The sequence below is a fragment of the Doryrhamphus excisus genome, linkage group LG13, assembly GCF_037039965.1.
Source record: "Doryrhamphus excisus strain RoL-2023G ecotype Guam linkage group LG13, RoL_Dexc_Guam_v1.1, whole genome shotgun sequence".
Taxonomy (NCBI): Eukaryota; Metazoa; Chordata; class Actinopteri; order Syngnathiformes; family Syngnathidae; genus Doryrhamphus; species Doryrhamphus excisus.
Genome location: NC_136369.1, coordinates 12,158,773 through 12,180,005, shown reverse-complemented (window position 1 = coordinate 12,180,005; position 21,233 = coordinate 12,158,773). Strand labels below are relative to the sequence as shown.

Genomic DNA, 21,233 nt, shown 5'->3' with positions numbered 1-21,233 from the left:
TCTGCTCACGATCATGATGGCCAAAACCACATAGGGCATAATATGGAAGTATACGCTGATCGGCACTCACATTTTAAGTCCAGACTACTTGGTTTATATGCCCACTCATGCTGCAGGAGACTGAGCTTCTAATATTAACAAGTTTGTGTGCTGACTCACGCTTCAGAATTTAAGTCAAAGTCAACATAGTGAGACAACTTGACAGGAAACGACCAAAGTAATTGTGGAAAAAAAGTCAATGACTTGACTTAACTTACCTTACCTCACAGCGCAACACAAAATAGGCAGCACTCTATTGCTTCCCCACTTAAAATTGTGTGCTGCAGTGAAATGCGTCCAAGCGGAAACGGCAATTAGCCTGAAGTAGTGTTCCGCACCATGTCAAAAAATTGTCCTGCCGCCGTAGGGGGCGTCCAGGGAGGGCCTGTAGCTCCTCCACTGGCAGAAAGATCAATGGTCTCAACCTGTAGGGGGCCCAGTTGAGAGCCTGCCATTCATTTCATCAAGCACCAGCCAACCACATCACTAAAGCAATAAATTCTTGGACCTATTCGTTCCACCACAAAGTTTCCATATCATTTTTCCTTATCATCTTTCCTTATCACCTTTCTGGTGTGGTGAAGAACACACCATGCAAAAATAGAAAAGTGGACACGCCTAAAAATGACACACCCAAATCAAGTAGTATACAATAGGTAGGAATTCTCACACTACCTGGAGAGAACAACCAAAGGAATCTTAATCTGTGTCGTACAGAGAAGTCAGAACAGACATGCGGTAGGAAAACTACTGCACAAGTGTGATGTCACGGTGGCTCCAAGGTCACACCAGACAGGGATTCCCACAAAAATAATGACCTTACATTTTTTAGATCAGTCCTTGATATTTTGCAGAACCTGTTCCAAACCTGTCATGTATTAGTGCTCTGATCATTTTTGTGGAGGTATATGCACAAATGCTGAAAGAATATTTTAAAAAGGGTTGCAGGGGTATGCTGGAGCCTATCCCAGCTGTCTTTGGGCGAGAGGCGCGGTACACCCTGAACTGGTCGCTAGCAGGGCACATATAGACAAACAACCATTCACACTCACATTCATACCTATGGACAATTTAGAGTTGCCAATTAACCTAACATGTTTTTGGAATGTGGGAAGAAACCGGAGTACCCGGAGAAAGTTGGCACGACCTGTTTGTTTTTACCAATACAGTTTAGCAAGCAGCACTTAGCTCCTTTAACTCCATCAGTAGCTATAAGCTAACCTGCAAAACAGTGGTATGTACTACGTAACGCAGTGTTAATGAATTGATTGGCTGCACAAGTAAGTTTACGTACCAACAGGACCACATCATTGGCTGGACAGTGTCATTCACGGAATTGCATTGCAAAATAGTACAGAATAAATCATTATGTGTTCCAAATATAGTTTTATGATGATGACAATTTGACTTTGGAACAAGTTAATTCAAGTTGATTTTAAAATATATACTTCTAGTTTTACTTAAAAGGGACATGTTATGCTTGTTTCACTTTTGTGGCCTATGAATGTAGTTAGCATGTAGTATTCTGGTGTTAAATGATGCCAAAGTTTCAGATAATGAGGTTTGAGCATTTGGAAGTGAGCCCTGAAAGAAGTTTGGGATGGCTTCAAATGCTTGGTTCAAAAGGTGTGGTAAAACTGCCCCTTTGTGACATCACAGAGGGGCGGACTTCCTTATATATAAACTCTCTGCCCTCCGCCAAGGGTGGAATACATTAAAACAGACTGTTTTCACGAGACCCACAAAATCCAAAGAACTACAGCTGAATAGGTGCAGATTCTGGAGGAACTAGAACGCTTTCTGTTGGTTATCGTGTTTAGCTGCTGTATAGGAGTCCACAACTCAATACAACGGCCAAAAAATTAATATAATTTAAGTATGTTTTTTTTTTTAAATATTATACATCAGTAGATTTTTAGAACTGTAATTTTGCCGTACATTGCCCCATTCGCTCCGTGCTTGCCCCAACCTTCCCAGTTTAAAAAAACAACTAAAAACCCACCTCTTTAAATCTGTTTTTAATGTATAACTTTTTATACCTGACTGCTGTGTCCCGCTTTTACCCATGTTTTAGCTGTGTATAAACAAATGAATGTTGTATTTTAATGTATCTTTTACTCTGTGTACTTGCTTTTATTCAACTCCATTTTTTCTCTAAAGCGTCTTTGAGTATTTTGAAAAGCGCTATACAAATAAAATGTATTACTATTATTATTATTACTATTGTCCCAATGAAAAAAATTGGCTCGAACACTGTACACAGCCAAGTACAAGCACACTAAGTTCCACTTGGTTCGAGACTTGTAAAACCGTAACACCGCTTCCTTTTTTGTAGTAAACAGTTTACTTTATGTTAACATTTGTTTAGATTTGCACTATAAAATATTTAAGTACACTGCTTACCTGAGGTGTCACCATATTGGAAACTCTGCATGATGCAATGGCATTGAACACCACTGCAAAGTACAATCACAATCATAGAAGGGTACAAAGGGATGATTCAAAGTGTCAAATGGAATAAATCAGCTGTTCTATATAATGTTTTTTTCTGATTTGTAAAGGTGAAAGCATAATCCTGAATATTCAATTAGTGCTGCTAAGGATGTAACTGAGAATGCATGTTCTTTTGAAATCAGGTCTAGTGAACAGGTGGAGAGGATCTGCACGTGTCTCAGCTTCGTCACAAGACACCACTCTGTCCCTCCACTAAGGGAGGAGGAGGAGGAGGTGCACGATCATCGGCCACCCTCGCCTTGTATATCAACTCATTTTCGGTGTTGTTAGACTGAGTAAACAGCACCGCCCGGTGCTTGTTTGTTTCTACAGCTCGAACGATCCATCGCAGCGCGCCGGGCTCGATTGACACTGTCTGCTGGTCTACTGCTGCCCATCGCTCGCAATAACAAGGCTTGCTCGCTAATTCCCGTCCAACCAGCCACCTAAAAAGCCCACAGGGCAGACACGAACGGAGTCAGTACCTCGCTATGGCTTCGGGAGACCTATACGAGGTAGGCTGGGGCCGCGTCCACGCCATATTCGCTGTCATTTTGCCGAATATTGGAATTAGGAAGTAAAGGGGAGGGCGTCGAGTAGTATGTGTGTGCGTATGTGTGTGTATGTGTAAAAAAAAAGAAGAAGCGGCGTCCTGAGCCCTTTAAAGAGACCAAACTAAGCCTCTGCGAGCTTTGCTCGACTTTACGTCGCTCCTGACACACTTTGGCCTTTTTCCTGGTGGTTACGGCGGACAAGTGAGGTGGATTTGACGGCTAGAAGTGCTCAGGGAGTCACCGAGTTGAAAGTGGTGGTAAAGTGACAGCGGACATGCTGAATGGCTGCTGAAGGGAGGATGGTCGCGGAGGTGCGCACACATGCCAGGAATGAGCTCCTCATCACCGCCGTAACGAGCCGTGTTCGCAGGCTGTTGGTCACCGAGCTCTACATGTTTATTTTTATCGGGTTGTGTAAGCAAGTAGCGCTGGTTCAAGACCCTTAGCATTCTTAAGGCAGAAAAAGTGCATCACTGGAGCTTTGGGGGTTTGTCTGTGGAGGTGTTACCCTCAAATGTAATGCTTTTGTACCCTTGATGATATAAAGACGTGTTCACACTTGTCATGTTTGGTTTGGTTAAAACGAACTCTGGTGCGTTTGCTCGGCATGTATGGTTTGTTTTGTGATGAACCAAGCAGACTGACACCGTCCATTGGCGAGTGAACACTGGTGTGGTTCAGATGACGTGAATTCTAGTGAACTACTAGAAAAAAGACACAGACCAGTGAGTGAAATTATACGAGAGTATGCAGAAATGAAAAATATGCAAGAGAAAATGTGTAGGAAGTGCTATTGCTGCTCCACTCTCAACAGCACTCTTTAATAGTATATTTTAGATGCTCATTATGAAATGTAAGATAGTAATAACAGCAGAATATAAAATCATTTACGACAATGACCTTGCATTTAAGACAACCTTTCGTCTTGTTTCTGGGGGGGGGGGGAACCAAAAGGAACAATTAAAAAAAACAAATTGTATTTGTGAAATCATAATTTATTAATCATATTTCTAGCTGCCCAACTGATGACTCACTTCATTGATCAACGACATCTTAAAAAAATCAGCACCATATCAATATAACTTTGAAATATTGTCATTCATTTTTTTAATCACTTTTAAAGCAGCACATGTCGTGCCAACCACATGGTATACGACTCTACACTCTTCTGTGCTTCTCTTGTTCCTTTCCACACAATCTTGAATGAGTGACAGGAAGAAAAGCTCTGACTTGGTCAATACTTTAATTTTCCTTTTAATTTAATTCATATTTACTCTGCAATATAATATACTCCTATTGATATATGATAAAATTACTTAAGTCACTGGTAAAGTATTGTCCTTCTACATACAGTACCTCTACACTTCTTTCTTAGCACGAATAGGTTCTGCATTTGTGGACACACAGGTATACCTCCTCTTTCTGACTGCTTCTCATTTCAGGAATTCAAAAACATTTGTGAGTTCATCCTACCCAGTATTTAGACATATTTCTATGCCTGTCATTGGTGGGTGTTATGAGCATTATGTCACATGTTTGTGGTCATGGTGGTGACGAAGCAAGATGCACAACAACAAGCTACTATTGTTTAAATGACACTGGTTAAACATGCCACGCGTGTTAAGAACAAACTTCTAGATCCAGTTTGAATGTTCAACTAGATAACGTTTATCTGGCCGTAGCAGTGACACACATCCTGATGCATCAGGAAAAAAAAGGCACCGGATCACATGAGTCACAAATAGTTTCACATTTGGTTTTTCACAGCTGCAGTGCAGTCAATTCTGCATGAGCACGAAGGGGCATTAATTTTGTTGAAAATCACACGAGCAACTCTTAAAAAAAAAAAACTCCCAATTATCTACAGATCTGATCAAAACCTTAAGACCAGTCGAAAAAAAGCTAAAATTTACCTTTTTCACATTTGGATCTTAATGAGGTTTTAAGTAGAGTTACAATATGCAAAAACAAGAAAGGGGAGTCTGACAACTGTAATTTATTGAAAACATCAATTAAACTGAAATAGCCTGTTCATCAAAAGTTTAAGACCATTGCTCAAGAAAGCTACACAGTCGCCAATTGACCTGTGCATTATAACACGAGAAAATTAGTTAATATGAGCTTGCTAACAATGCAAGTCATTGGGACACACATATTTCGACTATGAAGAAAAAACCCTCTAACAACTTTGCATCATTTGATATACAGTACATGCTGGGATCATACATACATTAATACGTACACTGATGATAACATATAATTGTTGCAGTATTTTGCCATATTTTGATGATTTAAAACACTTCCGAAACTTCTGTGTAGGTGCATTGGATACATATACTCATGTTAGTTCTGTCAATAACTGATTTGTATCACTGTAAACGAGGAGGAAATGTTTAGCTCTCACCGCAACTCCAATTGAAAAGATGCCCAGCGTGGGGCTAAGATTTTAAACAAACTCTCTCCAGAGTTAAAGTAACACCAAATACAGAGATACACCTAAAATCAACACCATACACCAATTTAAATCAGAGAGTGTTAAAATCACGCAGATTTCAATTTCAACACTCCAATTTTTGCTGTTTTTTTTTTTTTTACTGGAATGGTCGGTGAGGCACACAAGCATCAAACTTCATCGCCGTAACAACAGGCTTTTATTGCAGATTTGAATCACCGCACAACAGACACGGTAACAACATAATAATCATCATAATAACATGGGCTAACTGTTGCGGCCGTAATCCACTTATTTGTCCACATGTCCAGAACACATTTATTGCAGTACACACAAGATGGCTTAAATTCCTTAAATTATATTAGGTAAATGTGAATATATGGGATTAACCGCAATAAACACGGGATTATATATACAGTATATGGAACCAGTATGGGATAATATGTAAGTGATAACCAACTCAATACACAAAATCCACGTCTTTTGTAAATGAGCTGTCTTCTTTACCTCTGGGTTTTTTGTGTCGCTCTCGCTTTGGGCCCGTTGCAGAATAACATCACCAATGGTCAGATTCACTTGCTGTGAATTCTCCAGAAAATGGCCTGCTTTATTCACAGATGCGCTCAATCAGACTTTGTGTGCGTGAGCTGGCGGGATATCAAGCCTATATTACATTGGGTGTGATGGATTCAGTTCTGATTGATTCTGACATTTGTGTTCTCACTTACAGCTCCTACAGTCAATGCAGAGGTAAGGTCAGGTTTGCGGTGCATGTGTGAAAAGGTCTGTATTCCATATTTTGGCATGTTTAGTTTAATGTTGATTAAATATTGCGCTCCGTATTCATTTTCAGTTAATGTTAGACCAGAGAGTTGTGAGGATAGTTTTAAGCGTGATGATCCAGTGAGTGGTGGCATGAAGCTTTATGAGGAATGTCCTGGATAGCTTTTGGACTGATCAGTCATCAGTAGATTACAAAATTAATGCTCTTCTCTAAATTTGTTAGGTAATGTAACCTTTTTCTGCCAACAGACGTGAACATTCCAATTCAAGTTTACACATTAAATGCACTGTTTTATGACAGTAATATAATAATTATGTGATATGAGGTTATATCCTCAGTACAAACATTGGAAACTGGTGTCTTTGTCTGGCTACATCTGTAACATGGATAATTATCATTGTTCTGTGGCGTGTCTATATCTAGATGCCATCAAGAGAGTGACATAAATTCTGTAACTGTCAAAAGTATTTGTTGTATCTGAGATTGTAGAGAAAGGAAATCAACTCCTATTTTTTGTCATCACGTGTTCTCGGTTGCAATAGTGGTAGTGTATCGCCTACAATGAAAGCCGACCTAGAGATTTAGATTTGACAGGCTAACGGCAATTAAAGGAGCTTTGAACTGCAAGCATGGAGGAGAGACAACCAGTGGTCGGACGACCACACGATGCATCAGCAGACCGCTTTCATTTTAAAAGCCACCAGTGGTGACTGTAATTTGCCAAACTTTCCTGCTTCTCATTCTGATGACATGAAAGGCTCAACTTAACATCATACAAGGCAGCAGGTTTTAAGTGAGTAAAAAAGTGGGGACGCCAAAGGTGAAAGGGGAGGAACAGCAGCTTGAGAAAAATAAAGAAAATTTTGTTTTCGAAAATCCGTTCAACAATAGCAGGTATTAAAAGTCATACAAAAAACAGTTGCTAAATGAGAAAATGATAATGGAGCGCTTTTAAAATTCATAGCGATCTAAATATGATAAAGGTTCTGTTGCGTTCCGTTCTGTTTTCTTGATCATAACCAAAATCACGTATATTCTTGCATAAATAAATGTAACATTGTCCTTCCAAATTTTAACTCTTCTGAGCTGTTTTTGTTGTCTATTCGTCCAAACAACTGTACCTTTAGTTGTACCAGGCATTAAAATGAACAAGAAACTGACTGTATACTCATAAATTGGGCTCTAGTCACTGTACACAGAACACATGAAGGACATATAAAATAGAGTATAATGAAAAAAAGTGATTTGCAACAATTAAATTACACTGATTTGACATAATAAGAAAACTTTAACTACAAATAATAATAATAACCAATTAGTCCCAGCTCAAGTAACTGAAAAAATCTCCCTGTCTCTCTTTAATTGCCATTGTTGGTTCACGACGAAAGACGCTCAGGGTCAACGACAGCTGTGGTCGCTCACCACCCCTACGGTTTTAGCAGACAATTGCATGTTTAAACCAACAAATAAAACAATTGAACCTATAAAAAGATAAATCCTGTGTTGGAGGGGATAACGTAATGACTACATAGAAGCTTTACCATATGCATATAGGGAGACAAGGCTGGATCATCCTCAGCTTCCTCAACCTCAACTTCAGCTTCTCTGAAGTTGAGAACTACCAGAGAAGTTCTCTGGTAGATGACCTTGGTCAATTGCCTACTCATTGTGCACAGAGTAAAAAGGAGTGCAAGGCAAACATCAAGCTGTATTTTGGAGTTCTGTGTGAAGATATGATGCATTAATTGGTCGGGTCCAAACACCTATCCAGTCTGTGTGAAGTTGTGATACATTGTTTCATAAAGTTGTGTTTCATCACAAACGTGGTTCACATGGGAGGATTAGTGCGGAAAAGAGATGTGTGACTTTGTGACTTTGGACTAGGAAACACCACAAGTGTAACTAAACCACTAAAAATTCAATGAGAGCTGTGTTTCATAAAGTTGTGTTTCATCACAAACGTGGTTCACATGGGAGGATTAGTGCGGAAAAGAGATGTGTGACTTTGTGACTTTGGACTAGGAAACACCACAAGTGTAACTAAACCATTAAAAATTCAATGAGAGCTGTGATCATCACTTTTATATGTTCAAGTGCACAGTGTGGATGATAAATATGATAAAGCCTTGAGGCAAAGGGTGTAACAAAATATTTAGGAGTGTTTTAAGTAGGACTGTCAAAAATAACACATAAACGGCGAGAACTAATATATTTAATTAATTACATTACATTTTTTTGTGTAATTAATGCATGCGCACCTCTGTTATGACGGCAGACGGAATCACAGTAGAGAGTCCCCAAACAGTCCCACAGAGTCTGACGCTCTTTTATGAACTTCATTCTGACCTGAACACATCAGCAGCAGTACAATATCAACACTATATACTGTATGTATCACACACATATCTCCAGTGCATTCATCTTGGGAACGACACTTCCTCTTTCTCATTACAGGAATGCGAGATGCATTCAGGGACACTCAGAACATCACAAAATATATATATTCTTATCACTCACTCTTAACTCTTAATTCTGATGTACAAATTGCCACATTGAAGGATGCTGGAAAATACCTTAAATTACATGTTGTCTTTGAACGCAACCCCCCTTTGCTCATAATAGTTGATTAAAGTGTGATTCAAATGTTCTGGTACTATTAAAGAGACTAATGTTAGACAAGTACATTTTTACACTTGTGTGGTATCTTTTAGCTGGATTGATTCAGATTGGGCAAGAACATGTAATTAGCATAGTGAAATTTATGTCCATATTTTATAATTTCAGGTAGTGTTATGATTTTTCCTCCCACATTCCAAAAAATTGCTAGGTCAATTGGCAACTCCAAATTGTCCATAGGTATGAATGTGAGTGTGGAGTGAATGGTTGCTTATATATTAACTGTCTATATATACATTAACTGTCTATATGTAAGACAGCTGGGATAGGCTCCAGCATGCCCGCGACCTTCGTGAGAATAAGTGGGAGAAAATGAATGAATGAATGATTCACATTGACCTGTGAATACACACGAATATGTATTATCCTGTCCTGGCATTTATCTTTCATCTATTATTTTCATCTATCTTTCTTAAATACTGTAAAATTGGCATATTTCAGACACAGTTACCCATGGTGATTAATCGTGATTAATCAACATTAAAACTGTAATTAATCTGATTGAACATTTAAATACTTTGACAGCCCTAGTGGTCATATTTGACCAGAACACGACAGGAAGGTCACAAAATGTGTCTCTATGGTCTCTCTATAGCTTTAAAATATCTTTAATCATAAGAAATAGAGTTTATAATGCTGTCTCCCAATATCTCTTGCTTTCAGGTGGAGCGTATTGTAGACAAGAGGCGCAACAAGAAGGGTAAGTGGGAGTACCTGATCCGTTGGAAGGGCTATGGAAGTAAAGAAGACACATGGGAGCCCGAGCACCACCTACTGCACTGTGAGGAGTTCATTGATCACTTCAACAGCTTGCGGCTACATCCACACAAACAGCCCAAAATTACCAGAAGTACAGTGAACGGTCACCCGGTGGCCACAGAAAACTCCAGAGCTCGGGTTGAAGTGCGAAAGAAGAAAAGTGGAAAAGTGGGAACTGTTTTAGGGACCGCAAGTGGAGGATCAGCTGTCGTTCACAAGCAGAGGAAGGTTGCCGAAGGGCCTGGTAGGGATGCTTTGTGGGACAAAATGAGCAAAGCCATGACCCTTAAGACTCCTCCACTAGGAGCCCCTCGCTTTGTGGCCCCACTGAGGGAGCCTCATAATGGACTTCAAAATGGAGATGTGGAGCCGCACATGTACAGGACAGCTTCAAGGTCACACAGAACATCTTCAGACAGAGTGGATGGAGACCTGGGAGAAATAGACACTACTGAGTTAGGTAAGAATTTATTGGAACATGAAAAATTACAACTTTTATGCTGCATATGGCAGAGACTAAGCAAGCAGTTTACAATAATCTAAGATTTCTAAGTGAGTTAATCTTAGCAGTCATGGAGCATATTAGCTGAAGAATGCTTTATGCAGATTAACTACTGCCACCTTGCCATGCTTTTTCATGGATGAACGTCTTGTGGGTTTTGGAGTTTTTAATTTCCATTTGCGGGGTATCTGTTCCACGAGGTTTGCAAAAGCGGAATGTGTCTTATAGAAATGTGAACAAGTTTACTCCGTCTCCTTGAGTGTTCCAGCAAAATCCTTTTCCACAACAAGCAGGCATAATATAAATAAATATATAATAACAGAAATTAACGGAGAAGTGGAACATGTATCAGAGAATGCATTGTTGGGAAGCCGAAGTCCCACGAAGGAAGGTCCGGATCTAACATGACTTGCTCTGCCTCCCCCCGCTCTGCCTCTGGTGAGCTGGAAGAAGTGACAGAAATGATTAAAAAATACATATATATATTTAAGCATTTACGCACATATCTAACACAGGTTATATACATTATTTCAGTGTTATTTTTCACAGCGAACACCTTCAGATCTTCACGGTGAGCCTGACGTCTTCCACCGCTAGGAAGGGCTGGTCATATGGTCTAATGAATGCAATTATTTTTCTGTTTTTTTTGCTTACCCTTCTGACTGTAATGCACATACGGGTGAGTGTTATCCACATGGCCGCGTTAGCTGGCGTTTAATGGATGATAGCCACAAACTCACCCTATAGTGTTGGTTCCTCCATTGCTGTATTAAATCAAAGCTTTTCAACATGCTATTTCGCAAAATAGTTTTTGTGGCACGTGTTTGCAGTTAAGTTCCACACGTCAGACATGATTGTTTTTGTTTTGGTACGCCTGCGCGCTGTGAATGAAAGTGGGAAGAGGACGTCGTGCAAGACATGAGAAAGGGCAAGACTTTACACTGCATGTGGTGATCTCTCGCCATAGTACTAGCCACAGGCGATCGGCTTTTGTGATTGCCATTGAAAAGCATTTATTGGTATATGTCGGTTTTACACGTAAATTATGTGTTGTGTTTTAATAGCCATCTTTCATGAAGCAAGGCACATTAATAAAATGTTATATAGTCTACACACTCATCCATGTCTCATTAATTAGGCAGTGGTACAACAGGGAACTTGTTAATGAAATGTTTTTCTGTTCTCGGCTCTGTCACAATATTAATACATCTGCCAACATAGCAGGGACCTCTGTCCCTGGATGAGCTTACATGCACACTGTTCTTTAATAGTGAGCTGTGCTGATAGATAATAAAGCTTCAACCGTGGCTATTTGCTACAGAAGCTGATAACACCTTTCAATGTGACTTCCAGGTCACAGTCCAGATCCCACACTGTCCCAGTTAATCATTTATATATACTGTCAGAAATCCATCCCTACTCAAAAATAGGTGCTGTATGTACACATAATTTACAGAAAGTCTTCATATCATTGATGTCGATATGAGAAGAACTCTGCTGTTCTCACAATGTGGGAAAGGTTTTCTCTACCATGTCCAATAATATTTGTTGTCTGATATTTTGGGGCGATACTGGCAGAAAATTAGATTAGATAGTTTTTTCTGCCAATAATTATATGGGCGCACAAGTTATGATGTCGTGCTCCACACAACAACAAGCTTGCTAGCCAAGTATGTCAGCGGGCTGGAATTAATTTCAAGTATCGCCAACAGATGTAAATATACAATTTGGAGTGATTGTAAAGCACTGGGACGGATGATTAAGACATCTTCCCTTTATACGTCTAATCTGACATCATAAGACTCACACGCAGCTCATTTCCATGTAGTAAAATAATAATCTCAATCGAGATGTGCTGAATGAGCCCAGTTTATTTTACTGATTGTGTTAGTCCAGAGTTTCACACTTTGCCCTTTAATTTGTTCTTACAGCTTTCCAAAGTGTATTATCATTGCCAGCAATATTTAATTGGATTCTATTTTTTTATTTATTGAGACTAACCTGTCTTACTTGATGAAGGTAGGGGAACGTGTTATTGTTGTTGACTATCGGTCGTGATTTTTAATGACTTTTTTGAGGGAACATGTTTAAAATCAATATGGCACTTTTTCTGTAACTTACATTACATATTGCAGTATTTATCCCATTTTGTTTGTCCAGCATCTAGTAGCTTCACAGTAAAAAAAGCATAATGTGTTCTACACAAGATGTGACCTGACGTTCGGTTGAGGAGCTGCTGCCAATATTGACAGTTTATCACCACTTCATGGCTGGCTTTGTTGCTAACCAACAGTAGCAAATACCAAATCACTTAAACTCTCGATGAATTGAAATACCTCGTCTTTGCGGCTGAAACTTGTGTTGGAAACTAATTCTCCTCCCACTTGTCTCTGTGCTTGCATCATCCATTTTGATGTTCAGAAAGCTTTGCATTTTCAGATTAGTGCCACCCAGGTTGCCTCTGCCTAACCTACATAGGTTTGCCAAGTTTCTGCATACCCTTAATATGTTATTTTTGATATAATGTATATGATATTAATGAAGCATCATAATATATTAGCTAATGAACACCTTACCCACCTAATAAGACACCTGGTTAGTCCCTGCTGCAGTTGAGTAAATAAATGCCTCCAGGTAGTACACTAAATAACAGTATCACCCTTGTTTCATCATTCAAGCACATCCGACTGTGTTTGAAAGGGAATATATCCAAGAAATCAACCATGTTTAAGAATATACTGTATATGCATCTACAATTGAAAGATGATGGCCAACATTCTGGCAGCTAGAAATTAATGCTAATCTCTTAATCCTGCAAAGACTCCTCCGCTAACCTCACTTAGTTCTCTCACCTCCATCATTATCCTGCTGCTGTGACTCGAGTGTCTCTGATTGTACACATGAATTATAAATATGGATTGTGAATGTCTAGGAAAGCAACATACTGTAGACTGGAAATAAAATCGAGATGAAGTCCTAAATACTTTCAAGTAGGGCTGTCAATGGATTAAAATATTTAATGGTGATTAATCACAGGACATCCATAGTTAACTGGTGTATAGTTAACGCTAAGCCCTTTGTCTTACGTCTCCACAGCTAAGGAAAACTGTATGATGTGTGTAAGTATGATGTGTTGAAGTTCTGTTCTTTTCCCCTCATCCACTGTTCATTGGACATACTGTAGTGAGGTAGAGTCTGATATCCCACTGGGAAGGCACATACCAGTATCTTAAATTTGGGGCGAGTAGACACAGGAGAATTTAGGTTGATTAAACACCAGACTGCAGCAGACTTTTGAAGAATGAAATTATAATTTGGCCCACGGCGGGAATGAATCTAGGCTGGAGGAGACATGTAGAGTGTACTTTAGTAAGAGAAATGAAGGTTTCCCGATGGAACTAGAACATCTGCCTTTTCAACTTCAAATTGTACAGAAACATCTAAATTTGAATGGTTTTCACACTGTACGCACCACTTACAGTAATTTGTTTGCTTGAGGCAAGGAAACAGAGTAGAGTCGTCATCTTAGCAGTGATAGGGGGGAAAAATCAACACTTAATGAAACGTTAAATTGTTTCTCAAGTAAGTCCAAGTTTCAGGCAAAAGTATTTTCCTTGAAAACCCTTCAGGCGCTTTTCTGCCTTGTTCGGTGGAAGTGGGTCATGGTGAAAACAGGCTAGCGTAACCCAGGCGTCCCCTCTCCCAGGCAACATACAGCCGCTCCTCTGAGGGGACCCTGAGGCGTTCACAAACACCATGAGCTAATATAATTCCTCCGCTGTGTTCATGGTCTTCCCTGAGGTTCCTACCCTTTGGAAAGGCCTGGAACGTTTCGATTGAAAGACCTTCAGAAGGTATCAGATGTTACTACCTCTTCAGATGACTTGTCTTAATGCAGTTGGGTCTGTAACTAGTTATTACTGCGCTGTACCTTTACATCATATGGGGCCTTTAAAATGAAGTCATCCCAAAAGGTTTGTATGCTGTGCGTCAGTAATTGAATCACATCACATGACATTAAAGTGAATATTCTTTATGACTGAGTAAGACTGACTTGACCTGTTTTGCCGTCCTGCTACTGTGTCAGGCTCCCCTCTGGCCAACAGCAAGATGCATCTGCACAGCTCAATAAAACGCAAGCTGGCAGAGGAGAAGTGCTACGTGTTTGACAAGCGGCTCAGGTACAACGTGCGACAGAACGAGAGCAACTGTCGATTCCGGGACATCGTTGTCCGGAAGGAGGATGGCTTCACGCATGTCCTTCTTTCTAGCCAAACAACGGACAACAACGCTTTGACACCAGAGGTGGGATTGACACAAACACACACAATAAAGATAGCTGTTCCTGTTTTAACTTGTGTTTTTGCAATTACATGATGTCTTATTGTTTTAAGGATACTATCATATCCTGTTTTTCTGGATAACGGCAGTTAATGGGAAAGAAGTACAATGTAATGTAAAATGAGTCTTTGTGGTTATAATAATAGAAGAATAGCTTTGGAATGGCTTGGTCCAAACTGCCTCCTGCCAAGTATGGTTTCTCCAGTGAGGTAGGGCTACATGTGATCCGGCATGATACCATCTGTTGTGATTGCAGTAAATGCTGCAGTGAGAGGAATTATGCAGCTTGCTCCTACGACTTGGAGAACCTATGACCCAACACAGGGACGGATTACCATTGCTCTCGCTCACTACGTACAGATGGAATACATATGATATTCTGTACATGGTGGCTACTAATCCCATGTCACGGCATAACGCATTGGTTGCAGTTGTTTCTATTATATCTGGAATAATTTTAAATATTTAAACTGCAAACAAGCTCTTTATTTGACACAATATTTAATTCAAACATTTAATTTCTGAGTATATTTTCCTGAGCATTTTGATTGAATTACCAGATTTCTACCAGCCTGTAATTGGTACCTCATTTCCCAGTGGCGGATAATACAGTAATTATGTATTGTATTATTACAGTGTTTAGAGTATTGAATACTCTGTTAAATCCATGTACAAGGCAAAACGAGAAAAACAGTTTCCAACCTTGTGACCAACAATGAATGTACGAAGGTTTGAGTTGTCATTGACACTTTTCCATCCAATGGTTGAAAGATAGGGAGCCTCCTGTTGTCTACTATTTCAGTTTGCACTGACACTGAGCTGTAAGCAATGGTTACTACACCATGCAACACAGCTCTCCATCGGTAATGATAGAGTCTCTGTATCCCTCACTAAAACCTATGAATAATTTCTAGCTTTCAGTCTTTGGGATTAAAAGTACTAAAGAGTTGGCTGATAACCTTAATTTTAGCTTTAAAAGCTCTGAAGTATCATCTTATTAAAAAAGTAAAAATAGTACTAGTTCAACCAGCTGTGAACTGATCTCATACATTTCATTTCATGTACTATATCACCAGTTAAGGTTCTTCTCTTTCTTCTAATTTGACAAATTTAGAACATGTTTTGTCAGATGGTTGATGGCTAGATTAAAATGTTCCCCCCAATGTTTTAGCAACTACACTCTTAATTGTGCTTGCATTTACATATGGAAATACATGTGAAATGCATTTTCACAATGCACGTGCAAATGCAGATTTTGTCTCGAGGGATAAACTGTGGTTGTTTAAAAACATGCATTCCCATTATGAAGAAATAAAATTAGGTTTTGTCATTTTCTCAAAGCTTTGTTAGGTAACTGGCTCTGCAGTGGTCTTAGATTAAGAAGATGTAGCTTGGACTTGCCAGAGTGTTCACTTCTGTCTTTCACACAAATGTAATGTTTCTCTGTATCTCACTACACATTCATTTCACTTGTCTGTGGTCTTCTCTGTGGCACAGATTGGAAGTAACTTTTGGCTTTATTTGAGCAGGATTTTGCTTCACCTGGACAGAATACCTCCAAAGTGTGTGAAGTTATGGTAAAACCGGGAACAGATAATAGCCAAATACCAAGATGGCAGCTGTATGATCACTATTTATTCTCAAAATGGTTACGTATTTCTCAAGCCAACGTAGAATTTAATGGTTATAACACACTTGTTGTCTTCTTTTTAGATCATGAAAGAGGTATGTCGGGCTCTGGGAAATGCGGCGGCCGATGACAGTAAACTGTTACTGCTCAGCTCTGTGGGGACAGTCTTCTGCAGTGGTCTGGATCCGTCCTACCTGATAGGCCGTCTGTCGACTGACCGCAGGAAAGAAAGTAGTCGCATTGCAGATGCCGTAAGGTAAGTTGACAGCTCTCTCGCATTCACGCCACTCTTTGCCACTTGTGCTTTGAATACGGCTGCACGCAGGTAAGACGCTCCCTGTATGCACACTCTATAATGCTATACAAAGAACCGCTTACTTGCAAAAAATAAACACATTTCAGACTCTTCAACATGACCAAGTAACGTTGGAAAGGCATAAGAGTCAATGTGGACATATGTTTTTGATCTGCTTCTATCTGTCATCACCCAAAGCTCATGTCCTATCGGTGAAGATGGGACTGTTAATCCATAAATCAAGAACTTCCTGGTCTGTTCTTCCTCCAGGGACTTTGTGTTGGCCTTCATACGCTTCAAAAAGCCCATTGTAGTGGCAATCAATGGACCTGCCCTGGGCTTGGGGGCTTCCATCCTGCCCTTATGTGATGTGGTATGGGCCAGTGAACGAGCCTGGTTCCAAACTCCATGTGCAGCCCTCCACCTCACTCCTTGTGGTTGCTCCTCTTACACTTTCCCCCAGATCCTGGGTGTAGCTATGGTGAGTTGAAACAATATATTTTTGGTCAATTTTTGGTTTAAATCTCTCTTAAAATTGAATTGTGTATGGTCCCCATGGTAGGCCAATGAGATGCTGTTCTGCAGCAGAAAGCTCACAGCGCAAGAAGCATGCAGTCGTGGTCTGGTGTCACAGGTTTTCTGGCCGACCACATTTAACCAGGAAGTGATGCTGCGCGTCAAGGAGATGGCATCATGCAATGCCATGGTGCGTCCCAAACCAGACAAACCAGATTTCCTGTTCTCTTAAATAGAATCAAAAACTCTCCTTTCCTTGTGCAACAAGGTTCTAGAGGAATCCAAATGCTTGGTGAGGAGAATTCTACTGCGTGTTCTGGAGGAAGTGAACGAGAAGGAGTGTCAGATGCTGAAGCAGCTGTGGTGTTCCACCAAAGGATTGGAGGCGCTATACAGCTACCTGCATAACAAACCTTATGAGAAGTGACCACAAACAGTTTAAATGTTGGCCTTTGTTTCCATCCATCAGCACAGAAGAAGCATGGGATTGAGTGTTCTTCTTGATCAGACTTTTAAAAGCCCTTTTTTCTAAACTGGATCATCCAGTTTTTGATTCTCTTTTCAAAAGGGGACCAAATGTGCATTAGTTCTTATGAACATCAAACAGGGCTCTGTAGGACGATACAGTGGGTTTCTGTACATACGTGTGAAAAATTAATCAGGATGCAGGAAATCAACTGATGTTTGATTAGCACACGACAAAGTAATGATAATATATAGGAATATATATTTATTTGCGTCCAAAGGTTGATATCTGTGTTTCAGATGTTTATTTAAGGCTGGATTAACACTGCAGGTGTCCGTTCCCTTTCCTTTCCTAATTTGTTGTTTGGCTAGACACTAAACAATATCAATCAATCAATCAAGTGTTTCAGTGACACTAGCCTCTCACTGACAGGGTCCCTTTTGCAGATTTGAATTGTCGCTTGGGACCACCATGTAGTGTAAATCCAGCCAGAGTTGCCTGCTGTGTTGACATGAAGTGAAAACCAAAGTTTGCATGAGGACATGGCTTTTTTTCAGACTTCCCCAAATTTGAATGTATTATTATTTTTCACAGCAATCATTTACACACAGTAAACAGGGCAGACAGAGTTCGATTCTCCGTTGGGACATCTCTGTGTGCGGTTTGCATGTTCTCCTCGTGCATGCATGGGTTTTGTCCGGGTAATCCAGTACTTCCTCCCACATTCCAAAAACATGCATGTTCGGTTAATTGGCGACTCCAAATTGTCAATAGGTATGAATGTGAGTGATTGTTTGTTGCGATCATGGTGAGGATAAGTGGCATAGAAAATGGATGGATGCATGGATGGGCATAATACAAAAGTGATTTAAAACAATCATTTCAAAGAAGAAGCCATTACATATTGGTGAGCATATTGATAAAAAAATACAAATACAGGAATGTTTTATAGTTTCAGTCACTACAGCATTGTTTCTCAAATAGTTGAACTTGAGTTCCTATTGGCACAGTGAAACACTTTTCGGAACCTTTTCGGCTAAAAAAGCCATGAAAGCCACATATTTTTAAATGTATTTCTGTGAGAGCCATATCATGTTTAACACCAAATACAACCAAATGTGCGTATTTCTAATCAAGACCAACACTTTAAGAAAATAAGTCTCTGAATTTATTATTTTTAATAATGTTATACCGAAGCCAACCAATAATAAATATATGACTTCATACCACTAATGCGACTTCTGGTGCTGCATGGGTTGACACCCTACTCTGTATCTTTCTTTCTTTAAGCCACCCTTTTCATCAGAAGGGTTGGCTCTGCAGAATTAGCAAGCTGACTATTTGATTAAAGGAGGGAAGACCCCAGCGCATTATCTAATAATAATCAAGTTTTGGTGTCTGACCTGGAAAATATGGGAAGACAGCTGGCTTTGGCTCTGGCCTCCTGCATTGCGCTAGAAAATGGATGGATGGATTAAAATGCAGAAGAAAGTTTTGGCTTGTGAACACAATTTTTAAGTGTGATTTCTATAGTTTTACTTTAAAATGTCTGTAAAAAAATGACAAATACATTTTATGGTGTTAAGAACCAGATGCAGTCATCAAAAGAGCTACAAGTGGCTTCAGAGCCATAGGTTCCCTAACCCTGTTTTTTTTTTTTTATAATTACCGTTTTGACCTGAATATAAGATGACCCCTCTTTTCCAACACCCGTTTTTAGAAAATTATTTTTAAGACAAAAAACAAATCTATACATCCCAAATGTAAGTTGACTAGTCTTTTTCAGACTTTACCTCTTGTATTGAGTTCAATACGGCACATTGTCACTGTTCAGTCATTTGAGGAAGTGTAGTCGTAGAAATATTAGTAAACCTACCTCTTGTTTTTCAGTAACATCTTCAATATTATCATCTCATTTTTCATGACCAGCGACTACTCTGTGTGGGCAAAAGTGAGGGACACTGCACTCAATGAATTGGTTCCTCCCGAATCGTATTTTTCGTCGAGACACTTTGGACATTTTGTGAGAACAGTTCAGGGAAAGCCATTTATTGTTCCCAATTCACAAAACAAGGTCCATAATTTCATGCTTGGGGTGGCACTTTAATTAATGAAACACCTTTGGGGATGAACGAGAACAGCAATGGTGAGCCAGCAAGCCCTGTTAAAAAAACAACAACAACAAACTCACACTTGTAGAAAGTCCTGCCAGAAGAGTGTAAGCTATTAAAGCTGCCAAGGGAGTTGTAATTGAAATCTGTCCCTTTACTTTTGCCCGTATTGGACAACATTCTATTTTATTTTCACTTTCAAACAGATGTGGCAATTTCAGTTGATTTCTACTTGCTTGTACATTTCTCTATCAGAGATATGAATGATAAACACTGGAACTGTGATGCGAAAGCTTGCGTCATACATGTGGAAGAATTTTGCAATGGATTCCAGCCCATCTGTGTGTGGGAAACATGTAATATTTCTGTGTAGATTCTCAGTCATTCGGGTCATGGTAGCCCGCAAAGGTTGAATGAAGCCTTTTGCTTCACATACCACTCTTCCTGTGGAATAAGACAATCTTTGGGGGGAGATGTCAGGACATTGTTATAAGCATACAATATGGAGGTGGTGCAACACATTTGCCACCAGATAACAAAACGACCTTCAACAGCATAAATAGGAAGACTCCACAATTAAAAAGGTATAACTGAAGATTAAAGTTGAAACGTCTTCAACAAACATGAGCGCCTCCATTCAGACTTTGCGGGGGAAACGTATGCACGATTCCACTTTCAAGTAATGATTTCTGTGTAAAATGTATTTACAATCATGATGATCTTGTCGTGTATTAATTGGCAAGTAGCGAAACAGTTGCGACTGTAATTGTCAGTGACTGGAGGGGAACTTCTATTTTGTTTTACCAAAAATATATACAGTAGTTATACATGAAGGTGATCTGTGGAAGCTATTTTGAGGGAAGGGAAATCACTTAATTTTTTGCAATTGTGCACATACAGTGTCAATCTAGATCATATTGACTGGCACACAGGTGTTGCATGTTAAATACTGTACATAAAATGAAGGTGTGACCTGCTATTTTTGGGTATATTTTGTACCTGCATTGTAAGTAGCATTTTAAGATATTGGTTGTATGATTATTTTTTTATTTATTGGAGGAAATGTGTATGCTTTGCTTTGCTCCTGACTCGAAGTAACCCTTAATTCACCAGTCTAAATGAACATTATCGAAGACAAAGATTTAGAAAATGCATAGTTTATACTGGACATTAACAGTGCAGTCTGGGTTTTAAGTGTTCATTACAGATGTGACTCATTTCCTAAATGCTACTAAATGCTGCCTTTATGACAAACATTCCAAAGATGAAGGCAATTTAAATTGTACATGGAGGTTTTGAACAAAGAATTTATTTTCCCTTATATTTATTTATAGCCATTTCAGATGACTGAAACAAATTTCCACCCAAAACAGCACACTTCCTCGAACAAAAGCTAGTGTAATTCCATTAATTACACTATTATGAGTTATTTTGTTTCAATCTACAGATATGTTGAAATTCTTGACTTAAAGGTTCAATACATTGCTGTCTTTTTCCCCAAACCAAGGTTTTCTTCTGTTTCATGAAAACCCTGTGTCAGCATGTGTTTTGCTTTATGTAAAAAAAAAAAAGGAAATTATATATATATATATATATATATATATATATATATATA

General features: G+C 39.3%; 1 protein-coding gene across 1 annotated transcript; it reads left to right on the top strand.

Annotated features, from left to right (window-relative positions):
• Positions 1 to 2,738: 2,738 nt before the first annotated feature.
• On the top strand, positions 2,739 to 21,222 carry LOC131139197 (chromodomain Y-like protein 2). The gene is made up of 7 exons (XM_078795665.1): positions 2,739 to 3,047; positions 9,662 to 10,217; positions 14,347 to 14,564; positions 16,314 to 16,486; positions 16,796 to 17,006; positions 17,088 to 17,231; positions 17,310 to 21,222. Exons 1-7 carry the CDS (start codon positions 3,024 to 3,026, stop codon positions 17,466 to 17,468), a joined length of 1,485 nt encoding a protein of 494 aa, XP_078651791.1. The 5' UTR covers positions 2,739 to 3,023; the 3' UTR covers positions 17,469 to 21,222.
• Positions 21,223 to 21,233: the final 11 nt, after the last annotated feature.

Coding starts and splice junctions, on each gene's coding strand:
- LOC131139197 (XM_078795665.1), top strand. CDS start 3,024: ATGGCTTCGGGAGACCTATACGAG. Junction 17,007..17,087: donor AGATCCTGGGTGTAGCTATG/GTGAGTTGAAAC, acceptor TCCCCATGGTAG/GCCAATGAGATGCTGTTCTG. Junction 17,232..17,309: donor TGGCATCATGCAATGCCATG/GTGCGTCCCAAA, acceptor TTGTGCAACAAG/GTTCTAGAGGAATCCAAATG.